General features: G+C 53.8%; 1 protein-coding gene across 4 annotated transcripts in view; it reads left to right on the plus strand.

Annotated features, from left to right (window-relative positions):
- LOC140192363 (mitochondrial carnitine/acylcarnitine carrier protein-like) overlaps window positions 1-21,218 on the plus strand; it is a 48,281-nt gene that overhangs the window by 23,453 nt on the left and 3,610 nt on the right. For all 4 annotated transcript variants that reach the window (XM_072250014.1, XM_072250016.1, XM_072250017.1 and 1 more), the window contains 6 exons: window positions 3,508-3,600; window positions 4,263-4,390; window positions 5,481-5,571; window positions 9,022-9,136; window positions 15,692-15,764; window positions 21,062-21,171. In XM_072250014.1, coding sequence (XP_072106115.1) covers window positions 3,508-3,600; window positions 4,263-4,390; window positions 5,481-5,571; window positions 9,022-9,136; window positions 15,692-15,764; window positions 21,062-21,171 — 610 coding nt within the window. The remainder of the gene's footprint in view (window positions 1-3,507; window positions 3,601-4,262; window positions 4,391-5,480; window positions 5,572-9,021; window positions 9,137-15,691; window positions 15,765-21,061; window positions 21,172-21,218) is intronic.

The raw sequence follows: 21,218 nt of genomic DNA on the forward strand, positions 1-21,218 counted from the left end.
CCTACACCCGTCCCCATCTCTGTGATTTCCCCTCCCTCCCCTACACCCCTCCCCATCTCTGTGACCCCTCCCTCCCCTACACCCTCCCCATCTCTGATTTCCCCTCCCTCCCCTACACCCCTCCCCATCTCTGTGATCTCCCCTCCCTCCCCGACACCCATCCCCATCTCTGTGATTTCCCCTCCCTCCCCTACACCCCTCCCTCACCTACACCCCTCCCCATCTCTGTGATTTCCCCTCCCTCCCCTACACCCCTCCCCATCTCTGTGATTTCCCCTCCCTCCCCTACACCCCTCCCCTTCTCTGTGACCCCTCCCTCCCCTACACCCCTCCCCATCTCTGTGATTTCCTCTCCCTCCCCTACACCCCTCCCCATCTCTGTGATTTCCCCTCCCTCCCCTACACCCTCCCCATCTCTGTGATTTCCCCTCCCTCCCCTACACTCCTCCCCATCTCTGTGATTTCCCCTCCCTCCCCTACACCCCTCCCCATCCCTGTGACCCCTCCCTCCCCTACACTCCTCCCCATCTCTGTGATTTCCCCTCCCTCCCCTACACCCCTCCCCATCCCTGTGATTTCCCCTCCCTCCCCTACACCCCTCCCCATCTCTGTGATTTCCCATCGCTCCCCATCTCTGTGATTTCCCCTCCCTCCCCTACACCCTCCCCATCTCTGTGATCTCCCCTCCCTCCTCTACACCCCCTCCCCATCTCTGTGATCTCCCCTCCCTCCCCTACACCCCTCCCCATCTCTGTGATTTCCCCTCCCTCCCCTACAACCCTCCCCATCTCTGTGATTTCCCCTCCCTCCCCTACACCCGTCCTCATCTCTGTGATTTCCCCTCCCTCCCCTACACCCCTCCCCATCTCTGTGATTTCCCCTCCCTCCCCTACACCCCTCTCCATCTCTGTGATTTCCCCCTCCCTCCCCTACACCCCTCCCCATCTCTGTGATTTCCCCTCCCTCCCCGACACCCTCGCAATCTCTGTGATTTCCCCTCCCTCCCCGACACCCTCCCAATCTCTGTGATTTCCCCTCCCTCCTCTACACCCCTCCCCATCTCTGTGATATCCCTCCCTCCCCTACACTCCTACCCATCTCTGTGATTTCCCCTCCCTCCCCTACACCCCTCCCCATCTCTGTGATTTCCCCTCCCTCCTCTACACCCCTCCCCATCTCTGTGATTTCCCCTCCCTCCCCTACACCCCTCCCCATCTCTGTGATTTCCCCTCCCTCCCCTACACCCCTCCCCATCTCTGTGATTTCCCCTCCCTCCCCTACACCCCTCCCCATCTCTGTGACCCCTCCCTCCCCTACACCCCTCCCCATCTCTGTGATTTCCCCTCCCTCCCCTACACCCCTCCCCATCTCTGTGATTTCCCCTCCCTCCCCTACACCCTCCCCATCTCTGTAATTTCCCCTCCCTCCCCTACACCCCTCCCCCTCTCTGTGATTTCCCCTCCCTCCCCTACACCCCTCCCCATCTCTGTGATTTCCCCTCCCTCCCCTACACCCCTCCCCATCTCTGTGATTTCCCTTCCCTCCCCTACACCTCTCCCCTTCTCTGTGACCCCTCCCTCCCCTACACCCCTCCCCATCTCTGTGATTTCCCCTCCCTCCCCTACACCCCTCCCCATCTCTGTGATTTCCCCTCCCTCCCCTACACCCCTCCCCATCTCTGTGATTTCCCTTCCCTCCCCTACACCCCTCCCCATCTCTGTGACCCCTCCCTCCCCTACACCCCTCCCCATCTCTGTGACCCCTCCCTCCCCTACACCCCTCCCCATCTCTGTGATTTCCCCTCCCTCCCCTACACCCCTCCCCATCTCTGTGATTTCCCCTCCCTCCCCTACACCCCTCCCCTTCTCTGTGACCCCTCCCTCCCCTACACCCCTCCCATCTCTGTGATTTCCTCTCCCTCCCCTACACCCCTCCCCATCTCTGTGATTTCCCCTCCCTCCCCTACACCCCTCCCCATCTCTGTGATTTCCCCTCCCTCCCCTACACTCCTCCCCATCTCTGTGATTTCCCCTCCCTCCCCTACACCCCTCCCCATCCCTGTGACCCCTCCCTCCCCTACACTCCTCCCCATCTCTGTGATTTCCCCTCCCTCCCCTACACCCCTCCCCATCCCTGTGATTTCCCCTCCCTCCCCTACACCCCTCCCCATCTCTGTGATTTCCCATCGCTCCCCATCTCTGTGATTTCCCCTCCCTCCCCTACACCCTCCCCATCTCTGTGATCTCCCCTCCCTCCTCTACACCCCTCCCCATCTCTGTGATCTCCCCTCCCTCCCCTACACCCCTCCCCATCTCTGTGATTTCCCCTCCCTCCCCTACAACCCTCCCCATCTCTGTGATTTCCCCTCCCTCCCCTACACCCGTCCTCATCTCTGTGATTTCCCCTCCCTCCCCTACACCCCTCCCCATCTCTGTGATTTCCCCTCCCCTCCCCTACACCCCTCTCCATCTCTGTGATTTCCCCTCCCTCCCCTACACCCCTCCCCATCTCTGTGATTTCCCCTCCCTCCCCGACACCCTCGCAATCTCTGTGATTTCCCCTCCCTCCCCGACACCCCTCCCAATCTCTGTGATTTCCCCTCCCTCCTCTACACCCCTCCCCATCTCTGTGATATCCCCTCCCTCCCCTACACTCCTACCCATCTCTGTGATTTCCCCTCCCTCCCCTACACCCCTCCCCATCTCTGTGATTTCCCCTCCCTCCTCTACACCCCCTCCCCATCTCTGTGATTTCCCCTCCCTCCCCTACACCCTCCCCATCTCTGTGATTTCCCCTCCCTCCCCTACACCCCTCCCCATCTCTGTGATTTCCCCTCCCTCCCCTACACCCCTCCCCATCTCTGTGACCCCTCCCTCCCCTACACCCCTCCCCATCTCTGTGATTTCCCCTCCTCCCCTACACCCCTCCCCATCTCTGTGATTTCCCCTCCCTCCCCTACACCCTCCCCATCTCTGTAATTTCCCCTCCCTCCCCTACACCCCTCCCCCTCTCTGTGATTTCCCCTCCCTCCCCTACACCCCTCCCCATCTCTGTGATTTCCCCTCCCTCCCCTACACCCCTCCCCATCTCTGTGATTTCCCTTCCCTCCCCTACACCTCTCCCCTTCTCTGTGACCCCTCCCTCCCCTACACCCCTCCCCATCTCTGTGATTTCCCCTCCCTCCCCTACACCCCTCCCCATCTCTGTGATTTCCCCTCCCTCCCCTACACCCCTCCCCATCTCTGTGATTTCCTTCCCTCCCCTACACCCCTCCCATCTCTGTGACCCCTCCCTCCCCTACACCCCTCCCCATCTCTGTGACCCCTCCCTCCCCTACACCCCTCCCCATCTCTGTGATTTCCCCTCCCTCCCCTACACCCCTCCCCATCTCTGTGATTTCCCCTCCACACCACCTGTAAGCCGGTGCTTTTGGATGGAGAGAGCAGAATGACATGGTGCTGGGACAGGGCCTCCATTTCTCGCTGCTTCTAATTCTCTGGCCGGTAGGTCTGTTTGCAGACTCAGCCTCCTCCTGCCCCAGGACACAGGCAGCTCTACAGTGGCGCCATTGACTGTTTGAGGAAAACCATCGCCAAGGAGGTAAGAGACCCTGTCCTGTCCTCCCTTGTCTCCCTCCCCGTCTCATCCCCACCACTCTCCCACCTCCCACCTCATCTCCCCACCCACAGCTCCGTCCTCCTCTCCCTCACCCCATCTCCCCCTCCCCTCAAACCCCTCCCAGTCCACTCCCCCACACCCTCCCTCCCCTTCTCCCTTGTTCTCAGTCTTCCCCTCTCCCTCTATCCACTCCCTCCCTCTTTCCCACTCAATCACTCGCTCCCTTCTTCACACTCTCTCCCTCCCTCCCTCTCGCCCCACTCTCTCCCTCTCTCTCTCCTTCTTTCCCTGCCTACCTCCCTCCCTCTCTCCCCCTCTGACCTTCTCTCTCCCCTCTCTGTCTCCCCTCACTCCTTCACCTACCCCTCCCTCTATCCCCCTGCCCCTCCCATCCTCACCACCCCCAGGCCACAGTCCTCAAGGGGATGTTTCCCAGTATCAGTGGTGTGGGGGTGTAGTGGAGAGGGTTGGGGATTCGTACTCTCCTCCCCCATCCCCAGGTCTCCCCTCAACCCCCTTCCTCCCCGACAGCAGTATGTCACTGGTGCTAAACTCTCTCCCTCTCTCTCCCTCCCCCTTTCCCCTCCCTCCCCTTTCTCTCTCCTCTTCCCCTCTCCCTGTACCACATGCCCCCCAATCCACAGGGGGTGCTGGGTCTGTACCGGGGGATGGGAGCCCCCATCCTGGCCATCACTCCGGTCATGGCTGTCGGTTTCTTCGGATTCGGCGTGGGAAAGAAGCTGCAGCAGACACACCCGGGGGAGCCGCTGACGTGAGTATCCGGCGCAGGGCGGAGATCACTGGCGGGAGTGTCCGTAAGGAATGATGCTGGGAACATGCAGGGGAGACTGTGCCGGGATTACTCAGGGGTAGGAATGGCAGCAGGGATATCTGAAGGAGAGGGTACAACGCAAGGATTGGAGCCAGGGATATCCAGAGGATGCGAACGGTATTGAGAATACCGGGGGTGTAGGGTCTACCTTGGGGAAGGAATGGAACGGGGGAACCGCGTTACGAATTACCCAGCCCAGCAGGGAACCAGGAAGGGACAGGGTTGGCTTTTTTCCTCTGTGGGCCAGAACAGCTTTGATGGGCTGAATGGTGCCATTTCATGGTGGGAAGAGCAGCACATGTTAATTGGGAGTGCCACACTGTAGGAGAGGCACCGAGGGAGGTTCTGAGGAAAATAACTCTCTTCCTCATTCCTTCTGTTTGTCTTCCTCCTTACACCCTCCCTCTCCATCCTCTTCCCCTCTTACTCTCTCCCTCACCCTCCATCTCTCCCCTTCTCTCCCCTCCCTTCCCCTCCGTCTCTCCCCTTCCCTCCCCCTCACCCTCCATCTCTCCCCTTCCCTCCCCCCTCACCCTCCATCTCTCCCCTTCCCTCTCCCCCACCCTCCATCTCTCCCCTTCCCTCCCCCCACCCTCCATCTCTCCTCTTCTGCTCCCTCCCCCACCATCTCTCCCCTTCCCTCCCCCCACCCTCCATCTCTCCTCTTCTGCTCCCTCCCCCACCATCTCTCCCCTTCCCTTCCCTCCTCTCCCTCACCTTCCATCTCTCCCCTTCCATCCCCTCCCTCACCCTCCATCTTTCCCCTTCCCTCCCCTCCCTCACCCTCCATCTTTCCCCTTCCCTCCCCTCTCTCACCCTCCATCTTTCTCCTTCCCTCCCCTCCCTTCCCCGCCACCTCTCCCCTTCCCTCCCCTCCCTTTCCCTCCCCTCCCTTTCCCTCCATCTTTCCCCTTCCCTCCCCTCCCTCACCCTCCATCTCTCCCCTCCCTTCCCCTCAAGCTCCTCTCTCTTCCCCTTCCCTTTTCCTCCCACTGCTCCTCTGCCCCTCACCCCCCCCACCCTGCTACAGGTATTCTCAGTTGTTCCGTGCCGGTGTCCTGTCTGGAGTTTTCAGCTCAGCAATCCTCACGCCCGTGGAAAGGATAAAGTGCCTGCTCCAGGTGGGAACTCACACATTCCCCGGATTCTGGCCCACCAGCCTCTTCCCTCCACCTGCTGCCTGCGTCTCCAGCTGGGAATTTCCACCCCCCTCCCCCTCCCGAGCTGGCGTAGATGAGATGTCAAACCCCAGGCACAGCTGATGTTGGGAGTTCACACAACCAGGCTCTTCAGCCCCACTAGATCCTGACCGTTTACTCATCATTGACCGCCAACCCGCACTGTACCAGCTACTCTGTGCCCCCAACCCGCGCCGTGCTGTCTCCTTGCACCATGTCACCCGCCCTCCCCTCCCCCCACGCCACGCCATAATACTGTATTCTGAATTCTATATTCCATTCTCTCCTATCACTTCAGTTTATCGAACTGATCTGTATAGACGGTGTCCACAACAAAGTTTTCCACTGTATCTCGGTAAACGTGCAAAGGTTGAACCAACTTACCGAGTTAGGCGGCTCCCATGGCTTGGATCTTGTCCGTTTCCCTCCACGCTTGGCCTACTTGTCTGTTGAAATGCCTCTCAAATGTCGTGACTATCAGATTCCTCCATCTCTGCGCTCTCCGCGTAAAAAAAAATGTATTGCCCCTCAGATCTTGCCAGTAGATCTCTTGCAAGTTGATGGAGTGGTTGCAAAGCTGTGCAGTGTGTTGGCCTTCGTTAGTGGAGAGACTGAGTTCAAGAGCCGTGAGGTAATGTTAGAGCTGGTCAGACTGCACTTGGAGTGTTGTGCTCAGTTCTCATCACCTCACTAGAAGGAGGATGTGGAAGCTTTAGGGAGGGTGCAGAGGAGATTCACCGGGATGCTGCCTGGATTAGAGAGCGTGTCTTATAAGGATAGGTTGAGTGATAGCAGTGTCAGTATTTCTGATGATGTATCCCGAGTGAACAGATTGATGCCATTACGTAGGAGGCATGACAGCAGCTATATTTCATTAAGAGTTTGAAGAGATTTTTGTACGCCACCAAAAACTGGCAAGTTCCTACAGATGTACCAAGGAGAGCATTCTAACTGGCTGCATTACCAACTGCTGTGGAGAGGCCACTGTGCAGGATCAGAAAAAATTATAGCCGCTGTCGTGCATCCTACAAAATCACATCAATATGTTCGCTTAGGAGAGATTCTCAGAGATGTTGACACCCAGGAACTTGAAACTGCTCCCCCTTTCCACGGCTGACCCCTCAACGAGGACTGGTGTGTGTTCCCTCGACTTGCCCCTTCCAGAAGTCCACCATCACTTCCATGGTTTTACTGACGCTGAGTGCAAGGTTGTTGTTGCAATACCACTTAACCAGCTGATCTAGCTCACTCCTGTACGGCCGCTCGTCGCCCTCTGAAATTCTGCCCACAGTAGGTGTGTCGTCAACAAATTTATAGATGAGCTGTGCCTGGTTGCACTGTCACGGGTGCAGAGAGAGAAGAGCGGTGGGCTAAGCACACACCCCTGTGGGTGCCAGTGTTGGTTGGCAGCGAGGAGGAGATGTTGTCTCCAGTATGCAGGCTGTGGTCTCCTGGTGAGGAAGGCAAGAATGCAGTTGCAGAGGGAGGTACAGAGGCCCAGGTTTTGGAGCTTTGGAACTGAGGGGATGAAGGTGATGAATGCTAAGCTGTAATCAATAATAAAGAAAACCCAGCCTGACCGCTATTGTCCAGGTGAGATTGCGTCCATGCAGACCTATTGTGGCGATCGGCAAACTGCAGTGGGTCCACGTCCTCGCTTAGGCAGGAGTTGATCCTCTCAAAGCACTTCATCACAGTAGGTGTGAGTGGCACCGGAGAATAGTCACTGAGGCAGCTCACCCTGCTTTTCTTGGCCACTGGTATGATTATCACCCTTTTGAAACAGGTAGGAAACTCCGGCCAAGTCCACACTAGACCGGATAAGTCCGTAACCAAAGCTTTTTGTCTTCGTTTTGACCCTCCGTCCACACTGAAACGGCGTTTTCCTCCCCCGAAAACGGTGCTTTTCTAAAACGCCCTCCAGAGTGTTTAAATCTGAAAACGCCGGTTGGGCGTTGTAGCGTGTATGGGGTAACCAGAGGTTTTAAAAAACCTGTCGTCCCTTTCATCGGTGAAGAGACTGTGGCTGTAGGAAATGTTTCCGGGGTGACCCCTCTGTGGGAGTGGGGAAGATGTTGGTGGGGCCACCCGGGGGTCTGTGTGTCTGCATGTAGTGGCTGTGAGGCTGGTATTCTGGTGGTGAAGAGTACTGGGTGGTGGGGGGCGGGGAGCCATCATATTCCTCATCATTGCAAATTCCTCCTCAACAGAGTTAGTCAGTTTTTCCAGTGTTGGTCGTCAGCCAGGTCATACTGTCCGCGAACTCCCTGTCAGTTGCCTCCATACGCTCCGGTATTTGTTTTTGTTTAGTTTTAAGTCCTCCTGCGTGAGAGCCAACAGCTGTCCGTCATTTGGCAATTTCCTTTTAAGTTTTTCCAGTCTGTAACTGAACAAACGCGCACCAAGTCTACCGTTTCCTCTTCGCTTGTTTTCTGTAGATGTGTCCTGCGCATGCCCAGTAGGAGATTCACCCAAATACTCATTTTAATGTGGACGAAGGTATTTTCAAAACTGCCTGGTGTGGACGCCTATCGTTTTTACGTGAAACCGGCGTTTTCAAAATTATCCGGTCTAGTGTGGACGTAGCAATGAGAGATTGAAGATGTCTTTGAACACTCCCGCCAGTTGGTTGGCACAGGTTTTCAGTGCCCTACCAGATACACCATCAGGGCCCGATGATGCCTTTCGAGGGTTCACCCCCCTCGAAAGATGTTGACGTGGGCCTCCGAAACAAGGGCCACGCGATGCTGCAAGGATTCGCAGGGGTGTGGTTTTATATTTTCCCTCTCCAGCTGTGTATAAAAAGCGTTGAGCTCATCTGGGAGCAAAGCATCACAACCGTTCACGATGGTACGTTTTGTCAATGTCAAGATGCTAGATCGAGTGGACCGCCAGAGACTTTGTCTAATACTAGGAGACGCAACTTAAAGGTGACTGGAGGCAAGTATGGTGTGGGGGAAGGAGGTTAGAGGTATGTTTTTGTCGCAGAGAGCTGTGGGTGTGTGGAACATGCTGCCAGGGGTGGTGGTAGAGGCAGATTCATTAGGGACATTTAAGGGCACCATACATACATAAGCACAAGTAAAGTTACAACACAACCTTCCAAAGATCCACCGACGGTGACTAATTTGGGGGTCTCTCTCTGTCATCATGAGCCATCCATTCCCCAACCTCTTAGGGTTTTCCCTCACTCGCTCACTTGGATGTCCACCCCCCCGCAGAATTACCCCATTCCTTCACTGAGTCCCCTGCCGGACATCTGCAGCCCCCCCCCCCCTTACTCCTCGGGTGTCGGGGGTGTGGGGGAGAGGACTGTCTGCCCATTCCACAGGCTCCCACTGGGTCACCACTCAATCACTGAGGATTTTAATCCCCCCCCCCCACCAACTTCAGGTCCAGAGCGGATCCCAGCGGATGTACACGGGCCCCAGTGACTGCGTCAGGAAGTTGTATCGGCACTCTGGAATCCCGGGAATCTACAAGGGAATGTTTCTCACCCTGCTGAGGGGTAAGTGTGCCCACCTGTCTAGGACTGCCCCTTCATCACCGTCTGGTATGGAAGGGCTGCCGCACGGGTTCGGTAAAAATGGCAGAGGTTTGTAGACTCAGCTAGCTCCATCACGGGTACTGGCCCCTCCATGATCGAGGGCATCTTCAAAAGGCAATGCCCTCGAAAGGGCAGCATCCATCATTAAGGACCCCCATCACCTGGGCCATCCGCAATTCTCATTGCTACCAGGCGCTTGAAACACAGACACAATGTTTTCAAACAGCCTCTTCCCCTCCGCCATCTGACTCCTGAACACTGCCTTGCTATTGTGCTCTACTTATTCATTTTGTATCGGCCCTAGTGCCCTTCCCTTGGACAACAACGGTGTCGTGGAGAGGGGAGACTTGCAGCATGGGCGACTGCTGGTCTTCCATACAACCTTGCCCAGGCCATTTTGAAAGCATAATTATTGTTGTAATTTATGGTACTATTGCACTGTGCACTGAGGAGTGCTGTGTCAGATCATCTCCCTTACTCTTTGGACTGGAAGTGACATTAAACCATGCTGTACTACTGGCACAAAACAATAAATTTACAACATACGTCAGTGATAAGAGCCAGAGTGGAGTCTATGGTCCATGTGAGCACAGCTGCAAATGGAAAATTTGTTTGCAGTCTCATCAGATAAGCAGCATTCACAAGAAAAAAAACATAAAGATTCAGAAACACTGTGGAACCCGTCAACGAAAGCACCAAACGCCCAACAAGTGAAAAAAGAACAAACTGTTCCAACGGCAAAAGGCGATTGAACGACACAAACATCAATCCAGGAGCACGGTAGTATTCGGTTCAGCCCCGTGCTGCTAGCCCACTGCAGGCCACTGAGCCATTCCTCAACAAAGCACCCCAGCCCACGTCGATCAAACCGCTCAAAAACAGCAAACAAAGGAGTAAGCAGACCCCAAGAACACATGCTACATGAACCTCAAAGTCCCTCAAAACCAATCAATCCTGGCAACGTGCTGCACTTTCCTTCGACAGCAGTGAGCACGAGGGAGAGGAAGACCGGTTAAACGTGGGAAGATGGCACTGAACGCCTGCCCTTCCTCATCGACTTCACCCTTGATCAGTGCCTCAATCGGAGAGAAGCAATGGAGTTGATCGTGTGCTCACACCCTCGACACCTTAGTCGGGGAGAAGCAATGGATTCGAATATGTGCTTCCATCCTCGATGCCTCGAATCAGAGAGAAGCAATGGAACTTGTGCCCTCGACATCTCAATCGGAGAGAAGCAATGGGGGTCGATCGTGGGCTTGCTCCCGGTCTCCAGGCTATCAGGCCCCCAGGCCCCACACACACACCCACTCCAAACCTCATCCAACACCAGATTGCTCAATCGTCCCAGAACACACCATCAGAATGTAAATCACAGGTTCCAACCGCACGGAGTTTCGTACAAAACACATCGTCAAAGTGTAAATCACAGGTTCCAATCACATGCAGCTTCGTAGCAGAAAGACATTTGAAAGAAGTAAGAGAAGTTGCTCTGTGAACTGTCTGCAGGACGTTTTTGTTGGTCGTGTAGTTCAGTGACGCCATCTTGTAGAAATGTATACACAATTTTTACGAGAACGAACAATTCGAACAATACCATTTCTATTGGATGCAAAGTGCTCATAGTACTGCAGTACTGAGGCGGAGATTAGGGTTCTGCCGGTTGGTTCAGGAACTGAAAGGTTGAAGGGACAGAGCTATTCCTGAACCTAATGGTCTGGGTCTTCAGGCTTCTGTACCTCCCGCCTGATGGGAGCTGTGAGAAGATGCCCCGGACGGTGGGGATTATTGATGATGGACGTTGCCTTCTCGAGGCAGCTTCTCCTGTAGATACGACCGGTCGGGAGGGAGGTGCCCATGATGTATTGGGCTGAGTCCACTCTCTCTGCAGCTTGATCAAGTTGATCAGGTGGTTAAGAAGATATATGGGGTGTTGTCCTTCATCAGTCGGGGGATTTACTTCAAGAGCTACGAGATAACGTTGCAGCTCTATAAAACCCCAGTTCGACCACACTTGAAATATTGTGTTCCGTTCTGGTCGCATCATTATAGGAAGGATGTGGAAGCTGATTCACCAGGATGCTGCCTGAATCAGAGAGCATGTCTTATGAGGGAAGTTTGAGCAGTGAAACAGTTGGTGACAAATAAGCACAAAGGAGGGAGATTGAAAATCTGGCTGAGCAATGCCACAGCAACAACCTCTCACTCAATGTCAGCAAGACTGAGGAGCTGATCAGTGACTCCTTGAGCCAGTCCTCACTGGAGGATCGAAGATAGAGAGGGTTAGCAACTTTAAATTCCTCACTATCATCATTTCAGAGGACCTGACCTGGGCCCAGCACACAAGTTCAATCACGACAAAGCACAACATCACTCCTACTTCCTTAGAAGTTCTTGAAGATTCAGCACGACATCTAGAACTTTGACAAACTTCTATAGATGTGTGGTGGAGGGTGTATTGACTGGCTGTATCACAGCCTGGTGTGGAAACACCGATGCCCTTGAATGGAAAATCCTACAAAAAGTAGTGGATACGGCCCAGTCTGTCACGGGTAAAGACCTCCCCACCACTGAGAACATCTATATGGAGCGATGTTGCAGGAAAAGAACATCCATCATCAGGGACCCCCACCACCCAGGTCATGCTCTCTTCTCGCTGCTGCCATCAGGAAGAAGGTACAGGAGCTTCAGGTCTCGCACCACCAGGTTCAGGAACAGTTATTACCCCTCAACCATCAGGCTCCTGAACCAGAGGGGATAACTTCACTCAACTTGGATAGGTACATGGAGCTTAAAAAATAGAGTGCTATGGGTAACCCTGGGTAATTTCTAAAGTAAGTACATGTTCGGCACAGCGTTGTGGGCTGAAGGGCCTGTATTGTGCTGTAGGTTTTCTGTGTTTCTATGTTAACTATACTCGCCCCATCACTGAAATGTTCCCACAACCTATGGACTCACTTTCAAGGACTCTTCATCTCATGTTCTTGATATTTATTGCTTATTTATTTATTATTATTATTATTATTTCTTTCTTTTTGTACTTGCACAGTTTGTTGTCTTCTGCACTCCAGTCCATCCATGTACCTATCCAGACTTCTATTAAACATTGAAATTGAAATCGTACCCGCCACTGGCATTGGTAACTTGTTCCACACTCTCACCACTCTCTGAGTGAAGAAGCTTCCCCTCCGTCTGTCAGACCCCCACCCACCATCCCATGAACACCCTGTCTCCAACCGACCCAGTCCACCCAAGACGATAATGTCAGTCCCTGACGTCTGAGGGGGACGAATTTACCTCCTAAATGGCGGGAGGAGAAGATGGCAGCGCGACGCAGCGCACGCAGCCTCTCCGGTGAAGTGATATCGTATTTGTTAAATAGGGGGCCGTGCACAATTCTGATTTGATGGAGACAGATGTGAGAAGCATGGAGGAACATCTGGAGAAACTTCTGAAATGCTCGGTTCGCTGCCGCTGTGCGATCAACAATCTCCGGGGGGTAGGCCCCAAATCCTCGGCTTTGCCTGTTGCTGGCAGCCGGGGCCGGGGTCGAAGCGCTCAGCAAGGATGGTGCTCAGTGCTCGGTGTTGGAGGGCTGGTCGGAGGCTTGAAATTTTCGGACGGTCTCAGAGTCGGACTGTGATCGGGTGCTTCCAGGATGCTGCATCGGCAAGTTTGCAGCGCTGGAAGCTCATAGCAGGAAGAGTTTCTCCCTTCTACCGTCTGCGTGAGATGATGGGACTTTTGAGAGAGTCCATGGCCTGTTCTTCATCAAGTTATGGTATTGCTTGCACTGTTGTAGTTATATGTTATAATTATGTGGTTTTTGTCAGTTTTTCAGTCTTGGTCTGTCCTGTGTTTCTGTGATATCACACCAGAGGAACATTGTATCATTTCTTAATGCATGCGTTACTAAATGACAATAAAAGAGGACTGCGTGTCCTCATAATCTAATCTAATCTAAAGGGTTGTCACTTGGTAGCGTAGTGGTTAGCCCACCACTTTACAGTACCAGCGACATGAGTTCAATTCCCACCACAGTCTGTAAGGAGTTTGTACGTTCTCCCCATGGCCACGTGGGTTTCCTCCGAGTGCTCTGGTTTCCTCCCACAGTCCAAAGGCATGTTGATTGGTCGGTTAATTGGTCATTGTAAATTGTCCAATGATTAGGCGAGGATTAAAGTGGGGGTTGCTGGGCAGCGCGGTTCGAAGAGCCAATTCCGCACTGTGTCTCAATAATTATGTTTCATATGTAAGTACATCGAGGCAGAATTCTGCAGCAGCAGTGTAAGGCAGCACACAAGGAAAATTATGAATCACAAAATTCAATACATGGAGCAAACGAGGAACGGAGAGGCAGTGTTCGTGGACCATTCGGGTGGCGGAGGGGAAGAAACTGTCCCTAAATCATTGAGTGTGAGTCTCCGGGCTCCTGTACCTCCTTCCTGATGGTAGCAATGAGAAGAGGGCACGTCCTGCGTGACTGGGCTCTTTGATTGATGCCGTCTTCTTCAGGCATTGCCTTTCAAAGGTGGCTTCGATGTTGGGGAGGCCCTGTGCCCACGATGGAACTGGCTGCAACCCTCTGCAGTTTTCCCTGATCCTGCGCAGTGCCCCCTCCATGCCTGATGGTGAGGCAACCACTCAGAATCCTCTCCGCGGTACATCTGAAGAAATTTGCTGGGGTCTCTTTGGTAACATACCAATGGCTCTTCAAACTCCGAATGAAAAGTAGGCACTTGTTGCCCCTGGAAACACACCTTCCTCCCCGCACTCTCTCTGCCAGAGACTCCCGGCGTTTCCAGAGTGCTTGCCTGGAAGAGACGTAACTCCCTACCCCCTGGCGCAGGGAGTAACATGGCCTGGCGATGGTAGGGTTCCATCTCCTGCTATGGGGAGGGTTCAGCCACTTGTCAGGAACACAGTGACCCTTGGAATTTACCTCAAGGGAGTTCCGCACTGTGGGGCGAGTCGGTCAGGGGGCTCACCACTGTGGGAGGAGTCTGTGAGGGAGTTCCGTGCTATGGGGGAGTCGATAAGGGAGCTCCACGCTATGGGGGGAGTCTGTGAGGGAGCTCCACACTGTGGGAGGAGTCGGTGAGGGAGCTGCACACTGTGGGGGGGGAGTCTGTGAAGGAGCTTCATGCTGTGGGAGGAGTCTGTGAGGGAGCTTCATGCTGTGAGGGGTGTCGGTGAGGGAGCTTCACGCTGTGGGGGGAGTCTGTGAGGGAGCTCCATGCTGGGGGGGGGTCTGTGAAGGAACTCCACACTGTGGGGGGAGTCGGTGAGGGAGCTCCACACCGTGGGAGGAGTCTGTGAGGGAGCTACGTGCTGTGGGGGAGTCAATAAGGGAGCTTCATGCTGTGGAGGGAGTCGGTGAGGGAGCTTCATGCTGTGGGGGGAGTCTGTGAGGGAGCTGCACGCTGTGGGGGGAATCGGTGAGGGAGCTGCACGCTGTGGGGGGGGAGTCTGTGAGGGAGCTCCACGCTGTGGGGGGGTCAGTGAGGGAGCTTCATGCTGTGGGAGGAGTCTGTGAGGGAGCTGCACACTGTGGGGGGGAGTCCGTGAGGGAGCTTCATGCTGTGGGGGGAGTCAGTTGGAGCAGAATGCTGTGGGAGGAGCAGTCAGGGAGCTTCACACTGTGGGAACAGCAGTGAGGGAGCTTTACGCTGTAGGAGGGGCAGGAGGGAACCCTGCGGTGTGGGAGGCACCTGAGTGTGAAACGGAAACATCCTTTCTCCCTTGCTGGGGAGAGCGAGACCCTGTGGTATGTCGACTGCCGGGTGCACAATGTAGTCTTTGGGGTACTGCAAGTCTGTGTCTTTACTGTTGCTTTGCTGCATGCTTGAGTGCTCGGTGGTGGGTGTCGATGCTTTTTTTTTGCCAGTGGGGGGAGGGGGATGATTGCTTGCTGCCGCTTACGCGCAGGAGGGAGAGGAGCTGAGGGGGGACTTTGGGGTTCTAATATTTAACCATCATTCATTCTTTGGGGCACTCCTCTGTTTTCGTGGGTGGTTGCGAAGAAAAAGCATTTCAGGGTGTATATTGTACACATCTCTCTGACATTAAATGTACCTTTGAAACCTTTGAACTCAACAGTGTTGAGGAGTGAGCCCCACATGGTAACAGGAGCTCTGTGGGATCTTACTGTCTGCTGTGGGTGGGGTCAAAATAATCCTGCTGGGCTGGGATCCTGCTATCAGCAGGTTGCTGCAGGACCTTCCCCCTGTGAGGAGGACGTGGGGTGGGGGAGTGGTGAAGATATGACTCAAATCCTGCCTTCTCCTCCCTCCCTCCCACTCACCCACCTCCACCTCCCTCTGTTACCCTCAATCACCCCTGCCTTTCCTCCACTCTCCCCACCCAACTCCTCTTGTCATCCCTCTCTTCCGTCCCTTCTCCCTCCAACCTCCCTCTCTTCCCCCTCCAATCCCCCTCTCCTCCATCCCTTCACCCTCCCCCTTCCCTCCCTTTTTTCCACTTCCCTCCATTTCTCTCCTCTCTCTTTCCTGCCCCTAGACATCCCAGGGACCGGAGTTTACTTCCTGACCTACGAGTGGCTGAAGGAGGTGCTGACACTTGAGGGTCAAAGGTCAGTGGAGGAGGGGAAAGGGCAAACGGGTAATGTGGAACTGAATGGAGGGAGTGAGGTGGAAAGGAGGGGAATGGAGGTAGAGATGGGAAATTCGAGGAGAGGGATGAGGGTGAGAAGGTTCAAGACAGAACCCCCCCCCCCGAGGTTGAACAGCAATGAGAGGTGAGGAGATTTGAGAAAGATCTCCTGGAGGTTGAACAGGGATGAGAGGTGAAGGTCGGGACAGACCTCCCCCGAGGTTGAACAGGGATGAGGGGTGAGGATCAGTACATATCACCCCCGAGGTTGAACAGGGATCAGGGGTGAGAAGGTTCGGGACAGATCCTCCAAGGTTGAACGGGTATGAGATGTGATGTTTGGGACAGATCTCCGCTGAGGTTGAACTGGGATGAAGAGTGAGAAGATTTGGGACAGATCCCCCACAGAGGTTGGATGGGATGAGGGGTGAGAAGGTTTGAGATAGATCCCTCCGAGGTTGAACAGGGATGCGAGGTGAGGTTCAGGACTGATTCCCCTTCCTTGAGGTTGAACAGGGATTAGGGGTGAGAAGTTCAAGATAGATCTGCCCCTGATGTTAAAGAGGAATGAGAGGTAAGAAGATGTGGGACAGATCTCCGCTGAGGTTGAGCAAGGATGAGAGGTGAAATTCATGACAGATCCACCCTGAAGTTGAACAAGGACAAGTGGTGAGGATCGGGACATATCCCCCCCCCAGGATGAACAGGAATGAAGGTTGAGGTTGGGGACAGATAACCCCTTGAGGTTGAACTGGGATGAGAGCTGAGAACATTCGAGACAGATCCCTCTGAGGTTGAGGAGAGATTAGAAGTGATGTTTGGGACAGATCCCCCCCCCCCGAGTTTGAACAGGGAGGAGGGGTAGGGTTGGAGATTGATCCCATCTAAGGTTGAACAGGGATGAGGGTCAAGGTTGGGGACAGATAACCCCCTTCAGGTTGAACAAGGTTGAGGGGGCGAGGTTTGGGACATATCACCACCCTGAGGTTGAACAGGGATGAGGAGTGAGAAGTTTCGAGAAAGATGCCCCTGAAGTTGAACAGGGATGAGACGTGATGTTTGGGACAGATCTACCCTGAGATTGAACAGGCATGAGAGTCAGAAGGTTCAAGACAGATTCCCTCCCGAGGCTGAACAGGGATGAGGGGTGAAGTTCAGGACTGATTCCCCCCAGAGGTTGAACAGGGATGAGGAGTGAGGTTCGAGACCGATTCCTCTGAGTTTGAACAGGGATGAGAGCTGAGAAGATTCAGGACAGATCCCCCCGAGGTTGAACAGGGATAAGCGGTGGTGATTGGGACATATCCCTCCACCCACCTCACTGGTAAACTGGGAATGGGGGTGAGGTCTGGGATGTATCCCCCCTGAGGTTGAACTGAGATGTGGGGTGCGAACGTTTGAGACAGATCTACCAAAGGTTGAACAGGAATGAGGGGTGAGGTTTGGGATAGATCTCCCCTGAGGCTCAAGGTTGGGACAGATACCCCCCCTTAAGGTTGAACAGGGATGAGGGCTGAGAAGGTTCGGGACAGATCCCCTGCTTGAGATTGAAAAGAAAAGGGATGAGGGGTGAGAAGGTTCGGGGACAGATACCCCCTTGAGGTTGAACAGGTATAAGAGGGGTAAGAAGGTGCCCCTGAGGTTGAATGGGCATGAGAGTGAGAAGGTTCGAGACAGATTCTCTCCCCCCACCCCCTGAGGGGTAAAAAGTTTCCAAACAGATTCTGCCCTGGTGTTGAACAGGGATGAGAGGTGAGAAGATTTAGAGCAGATCTCCGCTGAGGTTGAGCAGGGATGACGGGTGAGAAGATTTCGGACATATCTCCCTAAGGTTGGTCAGGGATGACAGCTAAGAAGATTCGGGACAGATCACTCCTGAGGTTGAACAGGGATGAGTGGTGAGGATCGGGACATATCCCCAACCCACCCCTGCTGGTGAACTGAGAATGTGGGGTGAAAACATTTGAGACAGGTCTCACCAAAAGTTGAACAGGGATGAGGGGTGAGAAGGTTTGGGATAGATCCCCCTGACATTGAACAAGGATGCAGTGTGAGATTCAGGACTGATTCCCCGAGGTTGAACCGGGATGAGGGATGAGAGGTTTCAGGACAAATCCCAGCTGAGGGTGGACAGGGATGAGAGCTGAGGTTTGGGATACAACCGCCCTGAGGTTGAACAGGGATATGAGGTGAGAAGATTTGGGACAGATCCCCCCGGAGGTTGCACAGAGATAAGAGATGAGATGATTGGGACAGAACCCCTCCCCCCTCCCCCAAGGTTGAACAGAGATAAGAGGTGAAAAGGTTTGAGACAGATAACCCCCTGAGGTTGAATAGGGTTGACAGGCGAGAAGATTTGGACCAGCTCCCCCCCCCCCCAAGGTTGAATGGTGAGAAGGTTCAAGACTGATGCCCCCTGAGGTTAAACAGGGATGAGAGCGAGGTTTGGGACAGATCTCCCCCTGAGGCTGAACAGCGATGAGGGGTGTGAGGTTTGAGATAGACCCCCCCCCATGAGGTTGAACAGGGATGTGGGGTGAGGTCCAGCACTGGTCCACCCCACCCTTGAGGATGAAGAGGGATTAGGGGTGAGATGGTATGAGTCAGATCCCCTCAAAGGTTGAATAAACATAGAAACATAGAAAACCTACAGCAAAATACAGGCCCTTCAGCCCAATACAGGCCCTTCAGCCCACAAAGTTGTGTCGAACATGTACCTAAGAAATTCTAGGCATACCTACAGCCCTCTATGTTTCTAAGCTCCATGCGCCTGTCCAAAAGTCTCTTAAAAGACCCTATCATATCCGCCTCCACCACTGTTGCCGGCAGCCTATTCCACGCACTCACCACTCTGAGTGAAAAACTTACCCCTGACATCTCCTCTGTACCTGCTCCCCAGTATCTTAAACCTGTGTCCTCTCGTGGCAACCATTTCAGCCCTGGGAAAAAGCCTCTGACTATCCACACGATCAATGCCTCTCATCAACTTATACACCTCTATTAGGTCACCTCTCATCCTCCATCCAAGGAGAGAAGGCCGAGTTCACTCAACCTATTCTCATAAGGCATGCTCCCCAACCCAGGTGATGTTTGAGATGGATCCTCCCTGAGGTGGAACAGCGATGAGGAGTTTGAAGGTTTGAGATAGACCCCCCCCCCCCGAGGTTGAACTGGGTCGAGAGGTGAGATCTGCTACAGATCCCCCTGAGGTTAAACTGGGATGAGAAGTGAGGTTTGGGACAGATTCTCCCTGAGGTTGAACAGGGATGAGAGGTGTGAAGGTTTGAGATGGACCCCCCCAATGAGGTTGAACAGGGATGTGGGGTGAGGTCCAGCACTGGTCCACCCCACCCTTGAGGTTGAAGGGGAATTAGGGGTGAGATGGTACGAGTCAGATCCCCTCAAAGGTTGAACAGGGAAGAGGGGTGATGTTTGAGACAGATGTCCCCCAAGGTTGAACAGGGATGAGAGGTGAGGTTCGGGACAGATCCCCCGTGAGGTTAAACAGGGATGAGGTGTGATTATCGGGACAGATCCCCCACCCGAGTCTGAACAGGGATGAGGTGTGATGATCGGGACAGATCCTCCTGTGGTTGAACAGGGACGAGTGGTGAGGTTTGGGACAGATCCCCCACCCGAGTCTGAACAGGGATGAAGGACACAAAGGGCTGGGACAGGTCCCCCTATGAGGTTGAACAGGGATGATGAGTGCGTAGGTTTGAGACAGATCTCCCCGCAATGTGCAGTTGAAATGACTTCTCAGTAGGACGAGGGGCTTGGTGAATTGGTTTATTAATGACACACCTACCGAGCTACAGTTCAAAACACCATCGATAGAGATCATTTCATCAAACCAACACGCACAAAGTGCTGGAGGGTCTCGGCCTGAAACGTCGACTGTACTCTGCCTGGCCTGCTGAGTTCCTCCAGCATTTTGTGTGTGTTGCTCGGATTTCCAACATCTGCAGATTTTCTCTTGTTTGAGATCATTTCACCACCTCACTTTTTAAAAAATATACAGTATTTCTGTTTGTGCACGTTTTTAAAAAAATCTATTCAATATACATAATTGATTTACTTATTTATTATTATTCTACTTGTTTTTTCTCTGCTAGTTGCATTGAACCATTGAACTGCTGCTAAGTTAACAAATTTCACATCACATGCCGGTGATAAATAACCTGATTCTGATTCTGACATTGGTGCTTCAAGGTCAATAAAGGAATGCAGAATAAAGTGTGACAATTTGATAGAAAGTGCAGTGCAGGCAGAGCATAAGGTTCGAGGGCCAGAGTAAGGTAGATTGAGAGGTCAAGAGTTTATTTTACTGTGCTAGGAAACCATTCAATAGTCTGATAACAGCAGGGCAGAAGCTATCCTCGAGCCTGGGGCGGACATGCCTTCAGGCTTTTGTATCTTCTGCCCGATTGAAGAAAGAATGTCTGGCGTGGGTGGGGTCTTTGATAACACAAAATAATCTGCAGATGCTGGGGTCAAAGCAAGACTCGCAACACGCTGGAGGAACTCAGCAGGTCCGGCAGCATCTGTGGCAACGATCAGTCAACGTTTCGGGCTGGAACCCTTCGTCAGGGGTCTTTGATGCGGGCTGATTTACTGAGCCAGTGGGCAGTGTAAACGGAGTCAGTGGTGGGGAGACTGGTTTCTGTGACGTGCTGAGCCATTTCCACAACTTCTGTGGTTTCCTGTGGTCTCGGGCAGAGCAATTTCCATTCCAAGCTGTGGTGTACCAGGATAGAATGTTTTCTGTGCGGCATCAATTAAAAGTAGGTGGAAGTCAAAGGGGAAATGCCCAATTTCTTTCCCCTCCTGAGGAGGTAGAGACGTTGATGAGATTTGTTTGCCTTCGTGGTTGGACCAGGGCACATTTATTCCCATAGAGGGACGAGATTGGTTGACACGTTTGCAGCGTTGGTAAGCTTTGCTGTCTGTTGCCAGGGGTAGGTGGGCAATGAAACAGGGTGAGGAGAGTGGTGTTGGGGGCTTCAGTAAGAACCAGAGAAGGGAATCCATACCTGTGGTCTGGGACACACTTCCCAGAGAGGTTGTGGGTGGACTTCCAGGAGGGAGATGGTGTGATGTGCAGGAGTGGGTGTGGGGCGGAGGGGTGAGAAGGGATGGGGCAGAGGGGGAAAGGGGTAGGTCTCCCTGCACCCACTGGGAATGGAGTCACTCGGGGCAGGGCACACAGTTTGCAAGGTGGGACATGGTGGTGACAGACTAATGGTAGTCTCTCTCTTCCTGCCACCCCCCCCCCAGGCAGAATTACTTCAGCTTCCCCCGGATCCTCTTCGCAGGGGGGATGGCCGGGATCACCAACTGGATCGTGTGCATTCCAGCTGATGTGCTGAAATCTCGCTTCCAGACAGGTCCGTGTGTGAAGGGTGGGGCAACTGACAGCATCCCCTCCCTGTAA

Source organism: Mobula birostris, unplaced genomic scaffold (genome assembly GCF_030028105.1).
Source record: "Mobula birostris isolate sMobBir1 unplaced genomic scaffold, sMobBir1.hap1 scaffold_1216, whole genome shotgun sequence".
NCBI lineage: Eukaryota > Metazoa > Chordata > Chondrichthyes > Myliobatiformes > Myliobatidae > Mobula > Mobula birostris.